The 18,606-nt window shown below is 41.2% G+C and overlaps 1 protein-coding gene across 2 annotated transcripts in view; it reads left to right on the top strand.

The window, feature by feature from the left end:
* ARHGAP15 (Rho GTPase activating protein 15) overlaps nt 1–18,606 on the top strand; it is a 911,406-nt gene that overhangs the window by 535,161 nt on the left and 357,639 nt on the right. For both annotated transcript variants that reach the window (XM_073634231.1, XM_073634232.1), the window contains exon 10: nt 12,749–12,871. In XM_073634231.1, the coding sequence (XP_073490332.1) occupies nt 12,749–12,871 (123 nt within the window). The remainder of the gene's footprint in view (nt 1–12,748; nt 12,872–18,606) is intronic.

Below are 18,606 nucleotides of genomic sequence, written 5' to 3'. Positions count from 1 at the left end.
AGGAGATAGCTGGACAGATTGAGGTAGAGAGTTCCAAAGGATGGGAGAGGCTCTGGAGAAGTCCTGGAGACGAACATGGGAGGAGGAGACATGGGAGCTAGAGAGTAGGAGGTCTTTGAGAGGAGCGGAGAGGACGGTTTGGGTGATATTTGGAGACAAGTTTGGTAAAGTAGCTCGGGGCAGAGTTGTGAATGGCTTTGTATGTTGTGGTTAGTATTTTTAATTGAATTTGCTGGGTGATCAGAAGCCAGTGTAGGGATTGGTGGAGACTGGAGAGGAGTAGCAGACACTGAACGGTTGGTAAAGTAGATGAGTCTGGCAGCAGCATTCATGACAGACTGTGAAGGGGTAACCTATGTGCATGTTTCCCTATGGGACTGTGTAGAGAGGGGGTGTGTTCATTCCCTCCCCTCAGGTCTCAGATTACACTCAGCTCCCTGCTTTATGCTGCACAGTGTGTGGCATCAGTTGCCCGCCCCTGACTGCTAGAGCTCAGAAATGCTCTGTAAATTCTGGACTTTGAATGGATGTAGAGAAGAGAAAATATCAAATAAACAGGCACAACTTATGAAGGAGAATCTCTGTTTATCAACTGAGACCAATCACCTCATTGGCTACAAACACTGCAGCTGCTGACTTTTAATAAGGACACTTACCTGTCAAGGGGAGCCTGCGATGTCGCCCCCCCCCTGTGGCCGATCCATCGGCTTGGGTGCATGCACCGCCATTGTAACTAAGGAAAAACGCCAGTGGAGCCCCCAGGCTTCACTGCCGGTTTCCTACTGCGCATGTGCGAGTCGCACAGCACTTTCTGAATGGCCCGTCGTCTTTTGGGACACACACAGGTCCCAGAAGGCAGCGAGGTGAAGGAGGAAACGACGCCGTGGGCCGCGGCCGAGGTAGGAAGAAAGTACACTCAGTACTTTACATTAGGTAATAAAAAAAAATTAAAATTAATTATCCAAAAAGGAGTGGAGGGGCGGTCATTCTTTTTTTTTTTTTTCTTTCAATAGTTCTTTATTGGAGTTTCAGAAAAGGTACATACATGTTATAGCCATAACTGTAGTAACAGAAACAGATGTTCCAACTAGAAACAAGCTCTTCTAACAAATAACATTGTAACAGTAACATTTTAAGTGGGTTGGGTGAAGCAAGGTAGTCGAGTAATACCCTATACACACGAGCGGATTTTCCGTCGGAAAAAACTTGGATGGTTTTTCCGAAGGAATTCCGCTCAAGCTTGCCTTGCATACATACGGTCACACAAAAGTTCTCTGAACTTTCGACTGTCAAGAACGCGGTGACGTACAACACTACGACGGGCCGAGAAAATGAAGTTCAATTGTTTCTAAGCATGCGTAGGAATTTTGCGCGTTGAAATTTGTACAGATGATCGCATTTTCGGATAGGAACTTTTCCAGACCGAAAAATAGAGAACATGCTATCATGTTCTTTGCTTCTGGAATTCTGCCAGCAAAAGACCGATGGAGCATACACACGGTCGCATTTTCCGAAAAAAAGCTCTCATCGGAGTTTTGCTGGCGGAATTTACGATCGTGTGTACACGGCATAAGGAGAGGATCTAGATGGAGAAGGGGTGGGGAGGGGGGGGGGGGGTAAGGGATTAGGGTATAAGGAAGGAGGAGGAAGAAGTGCACCAGTGGACCAGTGGTAAAGACATAGATGTTCAATGAGCATATCGGTATAGTTATACTTGAACAGTACATTTTGGGTGTTGTAACCAGAGTGACCACATGGCCATAAATTTTCTTATATTTAAATTTTTCCTGGCTACTATCCTTTCCATTTCGCACTGGAAGTTGAGATCAGCGACAGTACTTGAAATGGAGGGGATTGTTTTCCATAGTCTGGTAATGTTTAATTTGGCAGCATTAAGTAAGTGGAGGGCTACACATCTAGATTGAGGTGGACATTTTTCTATGCCAATGTGTAAGAGGGCCAGTGCAGGAGTCGGGGACCAAGAAGTCCCATTGATGGAGGAGACCAAAGCGAATACTTGGTTCCAGAAGGAACTTAAGGATTTGCAAAACCACAGTGTATGTGCGATGGAGCCTATACTGCTGTAGTTTCTCCAGCAGGATGGTGGGTGGCCAAGTGGTCATTCCTTTAAGAACAACTTGTAAAATAGGGTGGAACCCTGCTTTAAGATAGAGCGTTCTTTTAAGGCTTTATCCCTTTTATTTTACACGTTTGTTGCAATCTTTTATTCTTAATGCTTTCTATTCCATAATTTTGGCGGTTATGATAAACTGATAGGAAGCTTGTTCTAATGTATTTCAGTTAGGAAGATTCACTAGGAAGAAATTGGTTTTGCTATACACATGATGTGAAACAATCAATAGTACTTTAGTCTGACAGGCTCTGTCAATAACCATTGTTACAGTTCACAAAGTCGTTAATGGATAGTTCGTCCAAAAAACCAATGCTTTCAACACATGTTAAAAGTGCTCAAATGTACCCTGGCAGGAATTAATTATAGGTAAACCCATGGGATAATATACAAATGTATTTTATATAAATTGAGAGTGAAATAAAGTCAGGAGAAGGCCTGAATTCTCCCATGAGTAATTGAATAAGAGCAGTTGATAAGAACACCTCACGTTCATTTTCATTCTGAATAATATGCTTTACTAATGGAAAACTTGCTCACGCATTTGGATTGAATGTTGAGAAGAGACGCACGGACTCTCAAGTAGATCTACTGCCCCAAAGCACTGTGTACCATAAACAATTTTTCTTACTAATAAAATTCTGTATTAATACTTTAACGCCTCAATCGCCGAGTAAGTGTACTGTAACCGCGTGCATTGCACATAGTTGGAGGACCCTTGCAGTGCGGCCTTTTTTACTTTAACCCCTTCTGGACTGCCCTATGTACATTTACTGCAGCAGGAGGGCTCTCTGTGCCAAATCACATACCTGTATGTGATTTCGCTCTTCCTGCTGGTCTGGGTCACCGGGGACCAGCTCCCGCTGTGATTGGACACAGCAGGAGCCGGTGGACCCGCCGATCATCCCCGAGGCAGACAGAAAGGCGGTCTGCCTATGTCAACAAGGCAGATCTCAGTTCTGTGACAGGAGAAGAGAGAGATCTTTTGTTTCTGCTTACAGTAGACATGTGCAATTCGTTTTGTTCCGAATTTGTTTTTTAACTAATTCGTTAATTTGGGAACATCCAAATGAATGAAAACCTGTTTACGAATTTTTCCGAATATTCATAAATTTGAATATTTGTAAATTCGTAAATTTGAATATTCATAAATTCGTAAATTCGGAAGTTCATAAATTCGTGAATTAGAAATTCGAAAATCCAAAAATCTGAAATAATAACTATTAAATTATAGGTATTGGAATTTCCTTTCAAATTTGGCTGTTAGTGAACGTAACGAATTTATCCGAAGTTACGAAAATAAATAACGAATGCCGTATCTAAACAAATGGAATGTGACAAATTAATAATAATAATAAATAACAATAATAATAATAATAATAATAATTAAAAAGTTTTATTATTGTTATTATTTATAATTAATTTGTTCTGTTCCATTTGTTTAGATGCGGCATTTGTTATTTCGGATAATTCGTAGCTTCGGATAAATTCGTATTCATTGCGTTCACTAACTGACAAGTTTGAAAGGAAATTCCAATACCTATAATTTAATAGTTAGTTATTATTAGTTAGTTAGTTAGCTATTAGTTTTCGGGTTTTTGTTCTTTAGGATTTTTAGATTTTCGAATTTACGAATTTAATAATTTACGAATTTTCCAATTTTTGAATTTACGAAATTACGATTTCCCAAATGTACGAATGTACGAATTTCCTAATTTACGAAGTTACGAATTTACAAATTTACAAATTGCGATCATAACGAATGACCCAAAAGAAAAAAAAAAAAAACGAATGAAACTAAAACAAACAAATTTTTCAGCAGTGCACATGTCTAGCTTACAGTAAAAACACTTTTAACCATTTGATCGCCCCTGATGTTAACCCGTTCCCTGCCAGTGTCATTAGTACAGTGACAGCGCATATTTTTAGCACTGATCACTGCATTGGCATCACTGGTCCTCAAAAAAAGTGTCAAAAGTGTCACTTAGTGTCCGATGAGTCCACTGCAATGTTGCACTCCCACTAAGTCGCGGGATAAGTCACTGAACGCCGCCATTACTAGTAAAAAATAAATAATTCCATAATAATATCCCATGGTTTGTAGATGCGATAACTTTTGCGCAAACCAATCAATATATGCTTATTGGGATTTTTTTAACAAAAAATATATAGCAGAATACATATTGGCTTAAATTGAAGAAGAAATTAGGTTTTTTACCTTTTTATACAGGATGTGTTTTATAGCAGAAAGTAAAAAATATAGTTTTTTTTTTTTTTCAAAATTGTTGCTCTTTTTTTGTTTAAAGCTGCAAAAAATAAAAACCGCAGAGGTGATCAAATACCACCAAAAGAAAGCTCTATTTGTGGAAAAAAAGGACATCACTTTTATTTGTGTACAGCGTCGCACGACCGCACAATTGTCAGTTAAAGTAACACAGAGCCGTATCGCCGGGGGATAAAAACACTGCTCAACCGATAAGGGGCGGGGGGGGGGGTTATCGCCCCTAACGGCTAGTGTGAGCGTACCCTTAGGGTTGGTTTGCTAATAGTGACAACACCATGGACCATTGAGAACGTACAAGAATGTCAGCCGCACTCCACTTAACTCTTGCCCATGCCCATGCTTTGTGCATGTGCAGTAGGAAACCAGCGGCTTCACGGCTGGTTTCCCTTAGTAGAGATGGTGGCGGCAGCACCCCGATAGCCGACTGAAAAATCTGCTCGGGTGAGGATATATCTGGATTTCTGGACAGGTGAGTGTCCTAATACTAAAAATATGCAGCTACAGTATTTGTAGCTGCTGACTTTTAATTTTTTTCTGAAGGAGCCTGGAGCTCCACTTTAATAATCAGTAACTAATAATCAATAAATCGAGTGCATACAGCAATATCTCCACCCAAAGCCAGCCTTTCTTAATGTGTTTCACCAGTTCTGGCTTGCTCACAGGGATAGGAGGAACCATGTCTTAGTAATATATGCTGAAATGGCCACTTAGTAGTCTGGGTCTGAGGCTTATGTGACAGGGTGGCAACACAAGAGAACAAGTGGGAGGCCAAGACAATGCGTTGTCACCCTATAAAAGTAATTACATAAACAAAGAACGTTCATGGCAGGATCACAAGGTATTATTTTAATAAAAGCTGTAGACTTACCAATATTAAAATTTTATATGAGTCCTCTTCATAAAGTGAGGTTCTGGTATCTTGCACCATTGGTGGGTATATATTCAATCAACATACATACAGTACTTATGGCATTGCAAAAACACCTTAATACATTTTGCACCTTTAGTGCTTACTTATTTTTTTATTAAATTCATTTTTATGGTATGTATGTAATGTTGGTTCTATACTGTGCTTTTTGATTTGATAAACATCCACCAATGTCCGAGATACCTCCAAGGACTTGTATTATGTAAAGTTGCTGTAACAGGATGAAAAAAGGTCCAGGGATTGGTGGTGTCCACACCACCACACAGCGGACACTTGCTCATCTCCTCCCTTTTCTGACCTGACAGATTGCATGCTCGGAAAAGGGTCGGTATGGTCTTGGAGTGGCCCCATGCCAATTAAAAAAAAAAATTGGCATGGGGTTCCACTCATACCAGACCTGAATGCTGCTGATTTTTTTAATGCCGGCAATGCTTGTTTTTACAATCAGCTGTCAGTGGGGAACTCCGCTGACAGCTAATGACCAATCAGTTGTTAAGGACACAGCGGCCGGCTTCCTGACCCACTCCTTACCCACTTCCCTTCCGCGCTATAGCCGAAAGACAGCTACAGCGCGGACTTTGCCGGGAGGGCATCCATGGATGTCATCCCGTGCTCGAGCAGCCTGCACACCCCCTGCAGGGCATGCGCGGCACGCTCTGTGATCATCGAGTCTATGAGACTCGGCTGATCACAGATCGGAGAAAGGGGTCGATCCCCACACCTTACCAAGTGATCAGCTGTCAGCCAATGACAGCTGATCATGTGATGTAAACAGAGTCATAATAGGATATTTTTTCTCCTCACGCTAAAAAAAAACTGATCACTGGCGGCTGTGAGAGGGACATCAGTCTGCAGAGGCTTCTGTGCCCACCTGTGCCACCTACCAGTGCCCACTAGCTCCACCTACCAGTGCCCACAGTACCACCCATCAGTGCCCACAGTGTCACCTATTAGTGCCCACAGTGTCACCTATCAGTCTCCACAGTGCCACCTATAAGTGTCACTAGTCACCATGTCACCAGTCACCATCAATGCCTCATCACCAGTGCTGCCTATCAATACCACCTACCAGTGTCCATCAGTGCCACCTACCAGTGCCCATCAGTGCCACCTATCAGTGCCCATCAGTGCCACCCACCAGGGCCCATCAGTGTCGCCTTATTTGTGCCCATCAGTGCAGCCCATCAGTGCCCATCGGTGCAGCCTCATCAGCGAATATCAATGAAGGAGAAAAATTACCATTTGCAAAATTTTATAACAAACTATGAAACATGTTTAGTTTTTTTTTTTCAAAAATGTCTGTCTTTGTTTGTTTGTTTAGCAAAAAATAAAAACCCCAGTGGTGATTAAATACCACCAAAAGAAAGCTCCATTTGTGTGAAAAAAAATGAAAAAAATTTCATTTAAGTACAGTGTAGCACAATTGTCATTCAAATTATGACAGCGCTGAAAGCTAAAAATTGGTCTGGGCAGGAGGGGGGTTTAAGTGCCCAGTAAGCAAGTGGTTAACAATCAGCTATACAAAGTTTGTTGAAAAGAAAAAAAAGTGCAAAAAGCATCAAAAACGCATGTTCCAGAACCACAAAACGCGCCTGAAAACTGCATCAACTGCAACCACATAGCTATGAACCTATGATAAGACAAGACAGATGGATCTGATGCTGGAATGTAGAAAAGCAGGCATTGAGTCAAATCTTGAAAACCTGAGAAAATCGATCAAAACTGGCACAGAGGACACTGTTAGAGTTTACAGCCATCTACTACCGCCCACTTTTTAACCACTTCAGCCCCGGAAGATTTGGCTGCTTAATGACCAGGCCTTTTTTTGCGATTCGGCACTGCATCGCTTTAACTGACAATTGCGCGGTTGTGTGACGCTGTACCCAAACAAAATTGACATCCTTTTTTTCCCACAAATAGAGCTTTCTTTTGGTGGTATTTGATCACCTCTGCGTTTTTTATTTTTTGCGCTATAAACAAAAGAAGAGCGACAATTTTGAAAAAAAACACAATGGGGTTGATTTACTGAAGGCAAATCCACTTTGCACTACAAGTGCACTTGGAAGTGCAGTCGCTGTAGATCTGAGGGGTAGATCTGAAATTAGGGGAAGCTCTGCTGATTTTATCATCCAATCACGTGCAAGCTAAAATGCTGTTTGTTATTTTCCTTGCATGTCCCCCTCGGATCTACAGCGACTGAACTTCCAAGTGTTTAGGTCGATATGTATTCTTCTATATATTTTTGGTAAAAAAATTGCGATAAGTGTATATTGATTGGTTTGCGTAAAAGTTATAGCGTCTACAAAATAGGGGATAGATTTATGGCATTTTTATTATTATTATTTTTTTTTACTAGTAATGGCAGGGATCTGCGATTTTTATCGTGACTGCCATATTGCGGTGGACAAATTGGACACTTTTGACGCATTATTGGGACCATTGACAGGTATACAGCGATTAGTGCTATAAAAATGTACTGATTACTGTATAAATGTCACTGGCAGGGAAGGGGTTAACACTAGGGGGGGGGATCAAGGGGTTAACTGTGTTCCCTAGGTGTGTCCTTGCTGTAGGGAGGATAGGACTGTCCCCTCTAAAGTATGAACACACAATCTGTCTCCTCTCCCCTGAAAGAACCGGGATTTGTGTGTTTACACACACAGAGCCTGTATTTTTGCTCTGTCATGAGCGATCACAGGAGCCCAGCGATCATCGCGCCCGCCGGGCACTCGCATCGCCTCCGGGCACACGCTGCGGGCGCCCCTAGTGGCCAAATGGCGAAGCGACGTAAGGTAACATCATTTCCCCGGCCGCGCTGTTCTGCCGCAGTAAAACTGCAGCGGCTGGTCGGCAAGCGGTTAAATGAAAAATGATGACAACTGTAGTCTTTGTTTTCACTTGGAAGATATTATAATATTTTCTTCTTGCATGTTCCAGTAGAAGTGTCTTTTTTTTTTTTTCAGGCGATTACAAGTTCAGGGGAAGTATCTGTAAGGTCAGCTGGTGTTGTGGGAAAAAGAAGACGCGTTCTACTAAATTCAGTAGTAAAACGACAGGAGAATGCTCCTCTTATTATCATGGGCATGTGTTTATATTTTACTTTCCTTAATTGGCTATCTTTTATTTACTTTAAATGAACAATTTGGCAAGTTTAGCTCCCTTGATATCAGCGAGGCACAAAGTGTGTTAGAAGTTTGGATTATAAAGTCATACGTCCAAGGCTGCAAATCCAAACATCCCCCAGATACTTGAGAAATAATTGGCTAATGTAAATGAAAATCAGCTCGGTCAAGATACTGCTTCACTTTGTCTCTCAGGAGTGCAATGAGTTAATTTAAGCTGTTTATTTAAATACCTGGGAATATGTGAGATGAACATACTGCTCTGTATTTTTAACTATGCCTTAAAGGATCAGTCCACTCAAAACTGATGCTCCTGTCTGGGATGGATGTCGGCGGTCTGAAACTTCTGAAGGTTCGTAGGGATTGGAGTGAAATTGGAAGTTTTTGTTCTGTAGAAATTTTGGTGAAAATGGTAAAAATTTTGGCAAAATTTTGCCAATCTGTGAAATGGTCAATAAGGAAACTAAGGTGATTTGGGTGGCTTTTAAAAGTCCAATGAACTTTAAATGGATCCTGAGGGTTAGGGAAGTTTCATCTACTGTAACTATTTAGGATTTCTTCTGGTGAAAAAAAATGTTGACCCTGCTAACCCTATTGGAACCCAAATGATAACCTGTAAACAAAGCCATGTGATCATCGTGTTAGAACTGCCATGTGAATAAGATGTAAGGGGAAGGTCACACCAGCCACACTGGGCTGCATTGGGCAGTGTTGCCCAATGCAGCCCCAATGCAAAGACAAGGAAAACAGTAGACATGTGCACTCCCGAAAAATGTGTTATGCCCCGTACACACAATTGGACTTTCCGACGGAAAATGTACGATCGGAGCTTGTTGTTGGAAATTCCGACCGTGTGTGGGCTCCATCGAACTTTTTCCATCGGAATTTCGGACACACAAAGTTTGAGAGTTGGCTCTAAAATTTTCCGACAACAAAATTCTGATCGTGTGTAGACAATTCCGGCACACAAAGTGCCATGCATGTTCGGAATCAAGCAGAAGAGCAGCACTGGCTGTTGAACTTCATTTTTCTCGGCTCGTCGTAACGTGTTGTACGTCACCGCATCCTTGACGTTCGGAATTTCAGACCAAATTTGTGTGACCGTGTGTATGCAGGACAAGTTTGAGTCAACATTCATCAGAAAAAATCCGATGGATTTTGTTGTCGCAATGTGCGATCGTGTGTACAGGGCATTCGTTTTTTCGTTTCATTCGTTTTTGTTTTTTGTTTTTTTTTTATTTCATTTTTTGGGTCAATCGTAAAGATCCAAATTTGTAAATTTGTAAATTCAAAAATCCAGAAATTCTGAAATTCAAAAATTTGTAAATTCAAAAATTCGGAAATTCAGAAATTCGAAAATAAGAAAGAAAATTCCAAAATTTGGAAAAGCAAAAATCCGAAAACTCAAAATAATAGCTTACTAACTAATATTAACTAACTATTAAATTATAGGTATTGGAATTTCCTTTCAAATTTGGCTGTTAGTGAACATAACGGATACGAATTTATCCAAAGTTATGAATTATCCGAAACAACGAATGCCGCATCTAAACAGATGGAAAGGAACTAATTAATAATAAATAACAATAATAATAATAATAATAATAATAATAATAATAATAATAAAAACATTTTATTATTATTATTTATTATTAATTCGTTCCTTTCCATCTGTTTAGATGCGACATTCGTTGTTTCGGATAATTCGTAACTTTGGATAAATTCGTATCCGTTATGTTCACTAACAGCCAAATTTGAAAGGAAATTCCAATACCTATAATTTAATAGTTAGTTAATATTAGTTAGTAAGCTATTATTTTGAGTTTTCGGATTTTTGCTTTTTCAAATTGTTTTTATTATTATTATTATTATTATTATTGTTATTTATTATTATTAATTAGTTACATTCCACTCGTTTAGATATAGCATTCGTTTTTTCGGATAATTCATAACTTCGGATAAATTCATCTTTGTTATGTTCACTAACAGCCAAATTTGAAAGGAAATTCCAATATCTATAATTTAATAGTAATGCCCCATACACACGGTCGGATTTTCCAACGGAAAATGTTAGATGGGAGCTCATTGTCGGAAATTCCAACCGTGTGTAGGCTCCATCGGACATTTTCCATCGGAATTTCTGTCACGCAAAATTTGAGATCTGGATCTCAAATTTTCCGACAGCAAAATCCGTTGTCGTATATTCTGATCGTGTGTACACAATTCTGACGCACAAAGTTTGACGCATGCTTGGAGTCAAGTAGAAGAGCCGCACTGGCTATTGAACTCGTCGTACGTGTTGTACGTCACCGCATTCTTGACGTTTGGAATTTCCGACAAGATTTGTGTGACCGTGTGTATGCAAGACAAGTTTGAGCCAACATCCGTCTGAAAAAATCCATGGATTTTGTTGTCGGAATGTGCGATTGTGTCTACGCGGCATTAGTGTATATTGATTTTGGTTTGCATCTACAATTATTGTTTTTTTAATACAGTTATTCCATCTACAAAATAGGGCAGATTTATGGCAGTTTTATTACATATTTATTTTTGCGTTACGTAACCGAGTGACCCCGCCCCCTCTGACGTCATGGGGAAAGCCATAGGAAAGTCCCCATCAAGTCCCTGTGCGTCAGAGGGGGGTGGGGTCACCGGTTGGCCCCGCCCTCTGTTATTTTAGAAGTGTCAGAAGAAGAGAAGCGTCACACAGCGGGAGCCTCCCATGGATGCGGATCGGCCCAAGAACAAAGCGGGGAAGCAGACGCCGCGAAGGAAGATGCCGGACGAGAGCACTGGAGCCAGAAGCAGAGGATCGGAGGAAGAACCAGAGGAAGAAGAAGGTGGGGGAAGAAGGAAGGAAGAAGACCCGAAGAAGATGGAAAGAAGAAGACTTTAAATAAATGAATTTTCAAAAACTGTGTCTTGTCATTTTTAACATTTTTGACACTTTTTTTGTTAAATGGTACATTACGATTTCACACAGGGGGGGCGGGATCTGGGGGTCCCCTTGTTAAAGGGAGCTTCCAGATTCCGATAAGCCCCCCCGACCGCAGACCCCCACAACCACCGGCCAAGGGTTGTGGGGATGAGGCCCTTGTCCTCATCAACAAGGGGACAAGGTGCTTTGGTGGGCCGCAACCCCAAAGCACCCTCCCAATGTTGAGGACATGTGGCCTGGTACGGTTCAGGAGGGGGAGCGCTCTCTCGTCCCCCCTCTTTTCCTGCGGCCTGCCAGGTTGCGTGTCTGGTATGGATTTTTGGGGGGACCCACGCCATTTTTTTAAAAATTTTGGCGCGGAGTTCCCCTTAAAATCCATACCAGACCTGAAGGGGGGACCCCCACGCCATTTTTTAAAAAATTTTGGGGCGGGGTTCTCCTTAATATCCATACCAGACCTGAAGGGCCTGGTATGGAATTTAGGGGGACCCCCACGCCATTTTTTTAAAAAATTTGGTTCGGGGTTCCCCTATGGGGAAATCCCATGCCGTTTTTATCAATGAACTTGATATGAAAAAGCGGCCATTTTTAAAACTTTTTTTTGCATTGATACATGTCCCCTGAGGCAGGACCCAGGTCCCCAAACACTGTTTATGACAATAACATGTAAGCCTTTAAAATTAGCGGTTTTGATTTCTCCAATAGACATTTAAAGGGTGTTCCGCGGCTTTCGAATTTGCCGTAAACACCCCAAATTGTTCGCTGTTCGGCGAACTGGCGAACAGCCGATGTTCAAGTCGAACATGAGTTCGACTCTAACTCGAAGCTCATCCCTATTAAGCAGTCACATAGCAGACAGGGCATTTACGGCCTGACTTCCACTAGAAGACTTCAGCTTAATGGAGTTTGACTTCTGATGGTCTATTTTGAGTCTTGAGCTGGCTGTGTTGTTTTTGTGGGGGGTATATGAAACGCGTCAGTTCTCTGCCTGGCCACTACAGACAAAAGATGTAAATCAAATTGTTTTGTCACTAACTTGTGAATATTGGAGAAATGAGGGTGGCACTGTGTTCAACGTGACTCCCTATTCTCCCGACTCACAATGGAGTTCATCAGACCTCATTTTCATCACAGGTCATCCTGCCTGTGCACATGCACCTACAGTCAGATATCGGTTCTGTGCTATCTGGTTGTTTATGCCTGTCTAGCCTGTTTCAACAAGTAGAAGAGAACAGACTTTTCCGAGCACAAGTGTACAATTAAATAACATACTGTATATCGTACATATTTCACATATGTCTGAAACTGGATTGTAACACACTCTTCCTTCTTCTTTTGTCTCCAGCATTCAGATTAAACTACAGTGCTTCGGACACATCTGAAAAAAACCGTGTTAAAACCAGACTAAAGAAGTTTATTACCCGACGGCCATCACTAAAGACCTTACAGGACAAAGGAATCATTAAAGGTATTCAGCTGGCTGTTCTCAGTTCTGTATAAAATAAATGCTTTCAGCACTGAACTTATAAAAATGTGGTTTTCTGCATAAGTTGTAGCAGCGCCAATAAGAGAAAAAAAAAAAAAGAAGAAAAGAAAAAAGAATGAGTTCACAAATAAATTGAAGATAATGGAACTTGGAGGTGTAAGACTATAGTGGAAGCACTATGCAGGGAAGGGTTAGTCCATTTATTCCTGCATTGTGCTACTGGTCCCGAAAGCCTCATCACTTTGGCACTCTGGACAGCAGTCACACTCCAATGCGTCGGGTTGTACCTGTCTTCATGTACAATGCAAGAGTGTGACTGCTGTCTGGAGTGTCAAAGTGATGAAGCTTTGGGGGCTGGTTTCACAATGCAGGGGAAGCCTGTTGGAGGGACCCCTAGACTTAACAAGCATATTTTTTTTTTTATTTTACGTTCAGCTTTAAACTTTTAAAAAGTAAACATACTGGATACACCTTACCAAAAACTAGGATAGATTTGCCTTTTTTTAACTTGTATAACCTTGTTAACGGGGCCTGATGTCCTTGACTTTAATCTCAGGTCTAGCCAAAACTTTATTTTTCAGTGAACAAGGGTTAACGTCTCAGCCAGGTGTTGCTAAGTTGTGTTGTATCCATCACACTCTTTACAGGATCACTCACAGTTTGTTTTCAGATGTTGTAGTGAATTGGTGGATAGCTCCATCATACACTCCCAAGAAACTACTCTGCCTTGAAAATGGGATCCTGCGAGGTCCCGAAATATTGACTTGTGATGCTATTTGGTTTACATGAATAAAGGGCAAGATTATCACTCTACAAAGTTGTGCTAGGGAAAGTCTTTATATTCCTGATTTTTACAGATGTCATCTGTCTCTGCATAGTAGAAAATGATGGGAGATCTCCCCATAAGCGCATAGGTAGCAATAAAACCATAACAGTTGTTGTTATGCCGCGTACACACGAGCGGACTTTCCGGAAGACTTGGTCCGGCGGACCGGACTCCGTCAGATAATTTGATCGTGTGTGGGCTCCAGCGGACTTTTTTTTCCCAAAAGACCTAGAAATAAAACATGTTTCAAATCTTTCCGACGGACTCGAGTCCGGTCGAAAAATTTGCTCGTCTGTATGCTAGTCCGACAGACTAAAACCAAAACTAGGGCAGCTATTGGCTACTGGCTATCAACTTCCTTATTTTAGTCCGGTCATACGTCATCACGTACAAATCCGTCGGACTTTAGTGTGATCGTGTGTGTCCAAGTCCGTTCGTTTGAAAGCCCGGTGGACCTACGCTGCAAAGTCCGTCGGAAAGACTGCCGGACCTAGTCCGTTGAAAAGTCTGCTCGTGTGTATGAGGCAAAATTCTTCCACACTCTACTAAAAAAGAAATGATAGATTTGCCTGGAGATGGGCTTTCAGGACTAAGCCACACCAATTGCCTTAGTGGCCATTGGACAGGTAAGTAGCAGTAAGCCATGTTGTCATCTCTTAGGCAGGACTTTTACTTTTCAAAAGTTTAAAATGGTAGTATTCACTAAAAAAACAAAGGGATAGAAGAATATGCTGGTGTTTCTAATTTATCATTGGGCATTAGATCATGTCTCTAATTGTGCCCTCAAGTCTTTGAAGCCTGTAGTCGCATCTATACCCTTAAAAAGTTATTTAAAATGGACCTTTTGCGGCAAATGAAAGGTCCACTTTTTGAAAGCTCTCTGGCCCCTCCGCTTTCCCCATTGCAAATGGCATAAAAAGCCATTTATAAACAAACCGTTCATCAAAAAGTCATTCCATCAAGGAAACTTGGAAAATAACAAATATGTTAAGGAGCCTCTTCCATGGCAAACTGAAGGTCCGCCTGTCTGATTGACCCCTCCCGCCCCATCAAAAATAGTACAAAAAGCCATTGGTAACAAAAATTGTCCAAAATAAATAAAAGATACTTACCACCCACCCCCACCCCCCACCCCAGCCTTTCGGGAGGCACAGGTAATTTTATCATGCCTTCTAGAAGAGCTTGAAATCTCAAGAGAATGCACTCCAGGCCTTGCAAGAATGTATTCCCGTAGGAGTTTGAGCCTGCGGCTCTGCCAAAAAGGCATGGTGGCATTCCCCTCGTGATCTCCAGAAGCATTGGTGGCAGGGGCTGTGGATTTTGGGACCAATAGTTTGTTTACAATGGTCTTTTATGCTAGTTAAGATGGGGGGCTGTCAAAAAAAGCAGACCTTCTGTTTGCCGTGGAAGATCCGCTTTAACTGATTTGTTGCTTTTTCAGCTTCCTCCTCAAATTTCAGCGGTTTAGATGCATTTTTGCCTTCAGTACCTAATGATTATTTTATTATGGTTACTATCATTTATTTACAAACACTGCCTGGCTCTCTGGATAAAGTTAAACCGTTCCAGAAATTATCTTTTGAAAAGCAAATACCAGTTCCAATGTAAGTATAACTGTAGTTTGTATCTGCTATGAACTTTTCAGATGTGCAATTGATTACATATTAGATTTAGGGATGTTTTCATGAGCTGTTGTAATATTAACTTTTTTTATGTAGGTTCCACATATTTGTGAATTGTATATCTGCATCTATGTGCTTTCTTAAAGGGGTTGTAAAGGTATTTTATTTTTTAAAAAAAAATAACAAACATGTTATACTTACCTCCACTGCGCATCTCGTTTTGCACAGAGTGGCCCCGAACCTGCTCTTCTGGGGTCCCTCGGCGGCTGTCTCGGCTCCTCCCCGCAAGAACTAAACACCTTTATGCGAGCTCTCTCGCATGGTGTTTAGTTCTTGCGGGCTGCGCTGCTTTCAATCCATCCACTCTAGCCAATCGACGGCCAGGCTGAGCGGCGAAGAGGATGTTGGGAGCGAGCGCGGGACTATTGAGGGGTCAGGTAAGTAAAATGGGGGGGCTGGGGGGGCCAGCATTGTCGGGTGTTTTTTCACCTTAATGCATAGGATGCATTAAGGTGAAAATACGTGAACCTTTACAACCCCTTTAACATTTTTTATGCACTTTTTACTGTTAATTTGTTATACAAAGCAAGTGAAAAACATTCAGAGTAGGTATTTACAATGGTGCATATGTGTATAAAATGTGTATTTTTATGCATACCAGTCAATTTACTGAATAAGTAGGAGGATTCTGTATTCACTTTGAATACCCAATCATGTAAAAGGAAGTTTTTTTTTTTAAAAACTGTATTTTTGGCTAACATGCAATTGGTTGGTTGAAGTTTATTTAGCTTTTCTGAATATCCACTTTGTTAATTTGCACCTAAGGGTAAAACAAATCTTAATGCCTAACCCCATTTTTGCAACTTTGATATGTGTTAGTAAAACTGTACATATTATCTCAACTACTTTGTGCATTCAGGCGGATGATACCTTGTTTTTTTCAAGACAAATTGGGCTTTCATTTGGTGGTAAATGGTAATTGATATCCTCTGATTTTTTTTATTATCAAAGGAAAACTGGCCTAAATTAGTAAACCATTTTTAAAATTAATTTAGCTGTATATTTCTTGCTACTACCTACCAAGGAACAACCCAAAACAAATTCTCCCACTCCTGGTAATCGCAGCAATACCACATACACTATATTACCAAAAGTATTGAGACGCCTGCCTTTACACACACATGATCTTTAAAGTGGATGTAAACCCAATGTCATCCTTTCTAAACTACTGCCATAGGGGTTATCTATAATGATATACACGCCTCCTACATGTACCTTTACCTGTCAAATGTCTCCCCTCTGTCTGTTATTAGACCCGAAAAAAACTGCAGATTCTGTGGGCGGGTCTGTTGTCTGGAGCTCGGTGGGTGGAGTCGTGATGTCAGTAGTCTCCCCGCCCACCTCTACACTCCCCTTGTCAATATGCATTTTCTCCTGTGTATTTCTAACACTGAACTTCTGCTATGATCTCTAATATCCAGTGAAAAGACAGGAAAGTAACCACATGACTTCAGCATGCCAAATCATGGTGAGGTGTGGAACAGCCAATCCTTGCAGAGCTGTTGTAGAAAGGAGTGGGGGAGGGAATTAAAAAATAATGCATGTCTTAGGCTAGTGCACGAGATATGTAAATCACCTGTCACTCACAGCAAGGGGGAGGATTTGACAAAGTTTTTCTCAGTTTGTCAAGATTTATCTCACTGAACAATAAAAGGGGATTGCTCAGAGATGGATTAACTCTGTGTGGCAAGACTGGGCTCAAATGGTAGGAAATCTTATACTCTGCAGTATGATACCTAAAAAAAAAAAAAAAAAAAAAAAAAAAATTCGGGTTTACATCCACTTTAATGACATCCCAGTTTTAGTCCATAGGGTTCAATATTGTGTTGGCCCACTCTTTGCAGCTATAACAGCTTCAACTCTTCTGTGCAGGCTAGTCAAGTTCCTCCACCCCAAACTCGCTCATCCATGTCTTTATGGACCTTGCTTTGTTCACTGGTTCAAATCATTTTGTGGAGGGGGGATTATGGTATGGGGTTGTTTTTTCAGGGGCTGGGCTTGGCACCTTAGTTCCAGTGAAGGGAACTCTTAAGGCAGCAGTATACCAAGACATTTTGGACAATTTCATGCTCCCAACTTTGTGGGAACAGTTTGGGGATGGCCCCTTCCTGTTCCAACATGACTGCACACCAGTGCACAAAGCAAGGTCCATAAATACATCAATACACGAGTTTGGGGTGGAGGAACTTGACTGGCCTGCACAGAGTCTTGACCTCAACCTGACAGAACACCTTTGGGATGAATTAGAGCGGAAAGTGCGAGCCAGGCCTTCTCGTCCAACATCAGTGCCTGCCCTAAAAAATAAGCTTCTGGAAGAATGGTCAAACATTCCCATAGACACACTCCTAAACCTTGTGGGCAGCCTTCCCAGAGGAGTTGAAGCTGTTATAGCAGGAAAGGGTGGGCCAACTCAATATTGAACCCTGCGGACTAAGACTGAGATGCCAATAAAGTTCATGTGTGTGTAAAGGCAGGCGTCCCAATACTTTTGGTAATATAGTGTATGTTAGTTATTGTTTGTACCCGTCGTATAGCCCAGAAAATATAGTGCGCATTTTGATTTTTTTATCCTACCTAAAACACATTGACACTGATCCTAATAAAAAAAAAATAAAAAATCCAGTCCAAAAAATAACTACCCTGACCTTTGAGCCTGGCATTGACCTTTAACCCTGACCTTGACCAAAACACTAACCCTGGCATTGACCTAGATCAAACCTTGATCTAGGTATTTTTTTAAATTATTTTTTTAATTGTAGTATTATTATTATTATTTTTTCTACACACACTTTTTTTTGCTATCTTTGCAAGGACAGAGAAAGATACAATGTATCTTTACCGTCCATTCACAGAGACATAAAACACAGGTGCGGGCTTCACAATCACAGGAATCAGGTGACCCAGAATCAGATGTTCCAGCTCCCGATTGCTTGAACGGGGCCTGGGGCTCTCGGTGAGACCCTGGTCACTGTGCTGGGAGCACGTCGTGCGGTGCGCTCCCAACTTGAAGGGAAGTACACAAATATGCAGCCCCATGGAAAATAGCCCAGTCCAGTTAAGTGGTTACGTGAGCATTCTCTTCTTCTTTAGTAAATCATTGCCATGGATTCAACATAATAAACTCTGATTTAAAGAGCTCTATTTATAAAAAAATTCCGAATGAAAGTCACTAGCATTTGCTTAGCCCTCATAACTTTTCTGGCCGTATA

The sequence above is a fragment of the Aquarana catesbeiana genome, linkage group LG06, assembly GCF_042186555.1.
Source record: "Aquarana catesbeiana isolate 2022-GZ linkage group LG06, ASM4218655v1, whole genome shotgun sequence".
In the NCBI taxonomy this organism is placed as follows: Eukaryota; Metazoa; Chordata; class Amphibia; order Anura; family Ranidae; genus Aquarana; species Aquarana catesbeiana.
This window is presented reverse-complemented; position numbering and strand designations above follow the sequence as displayed.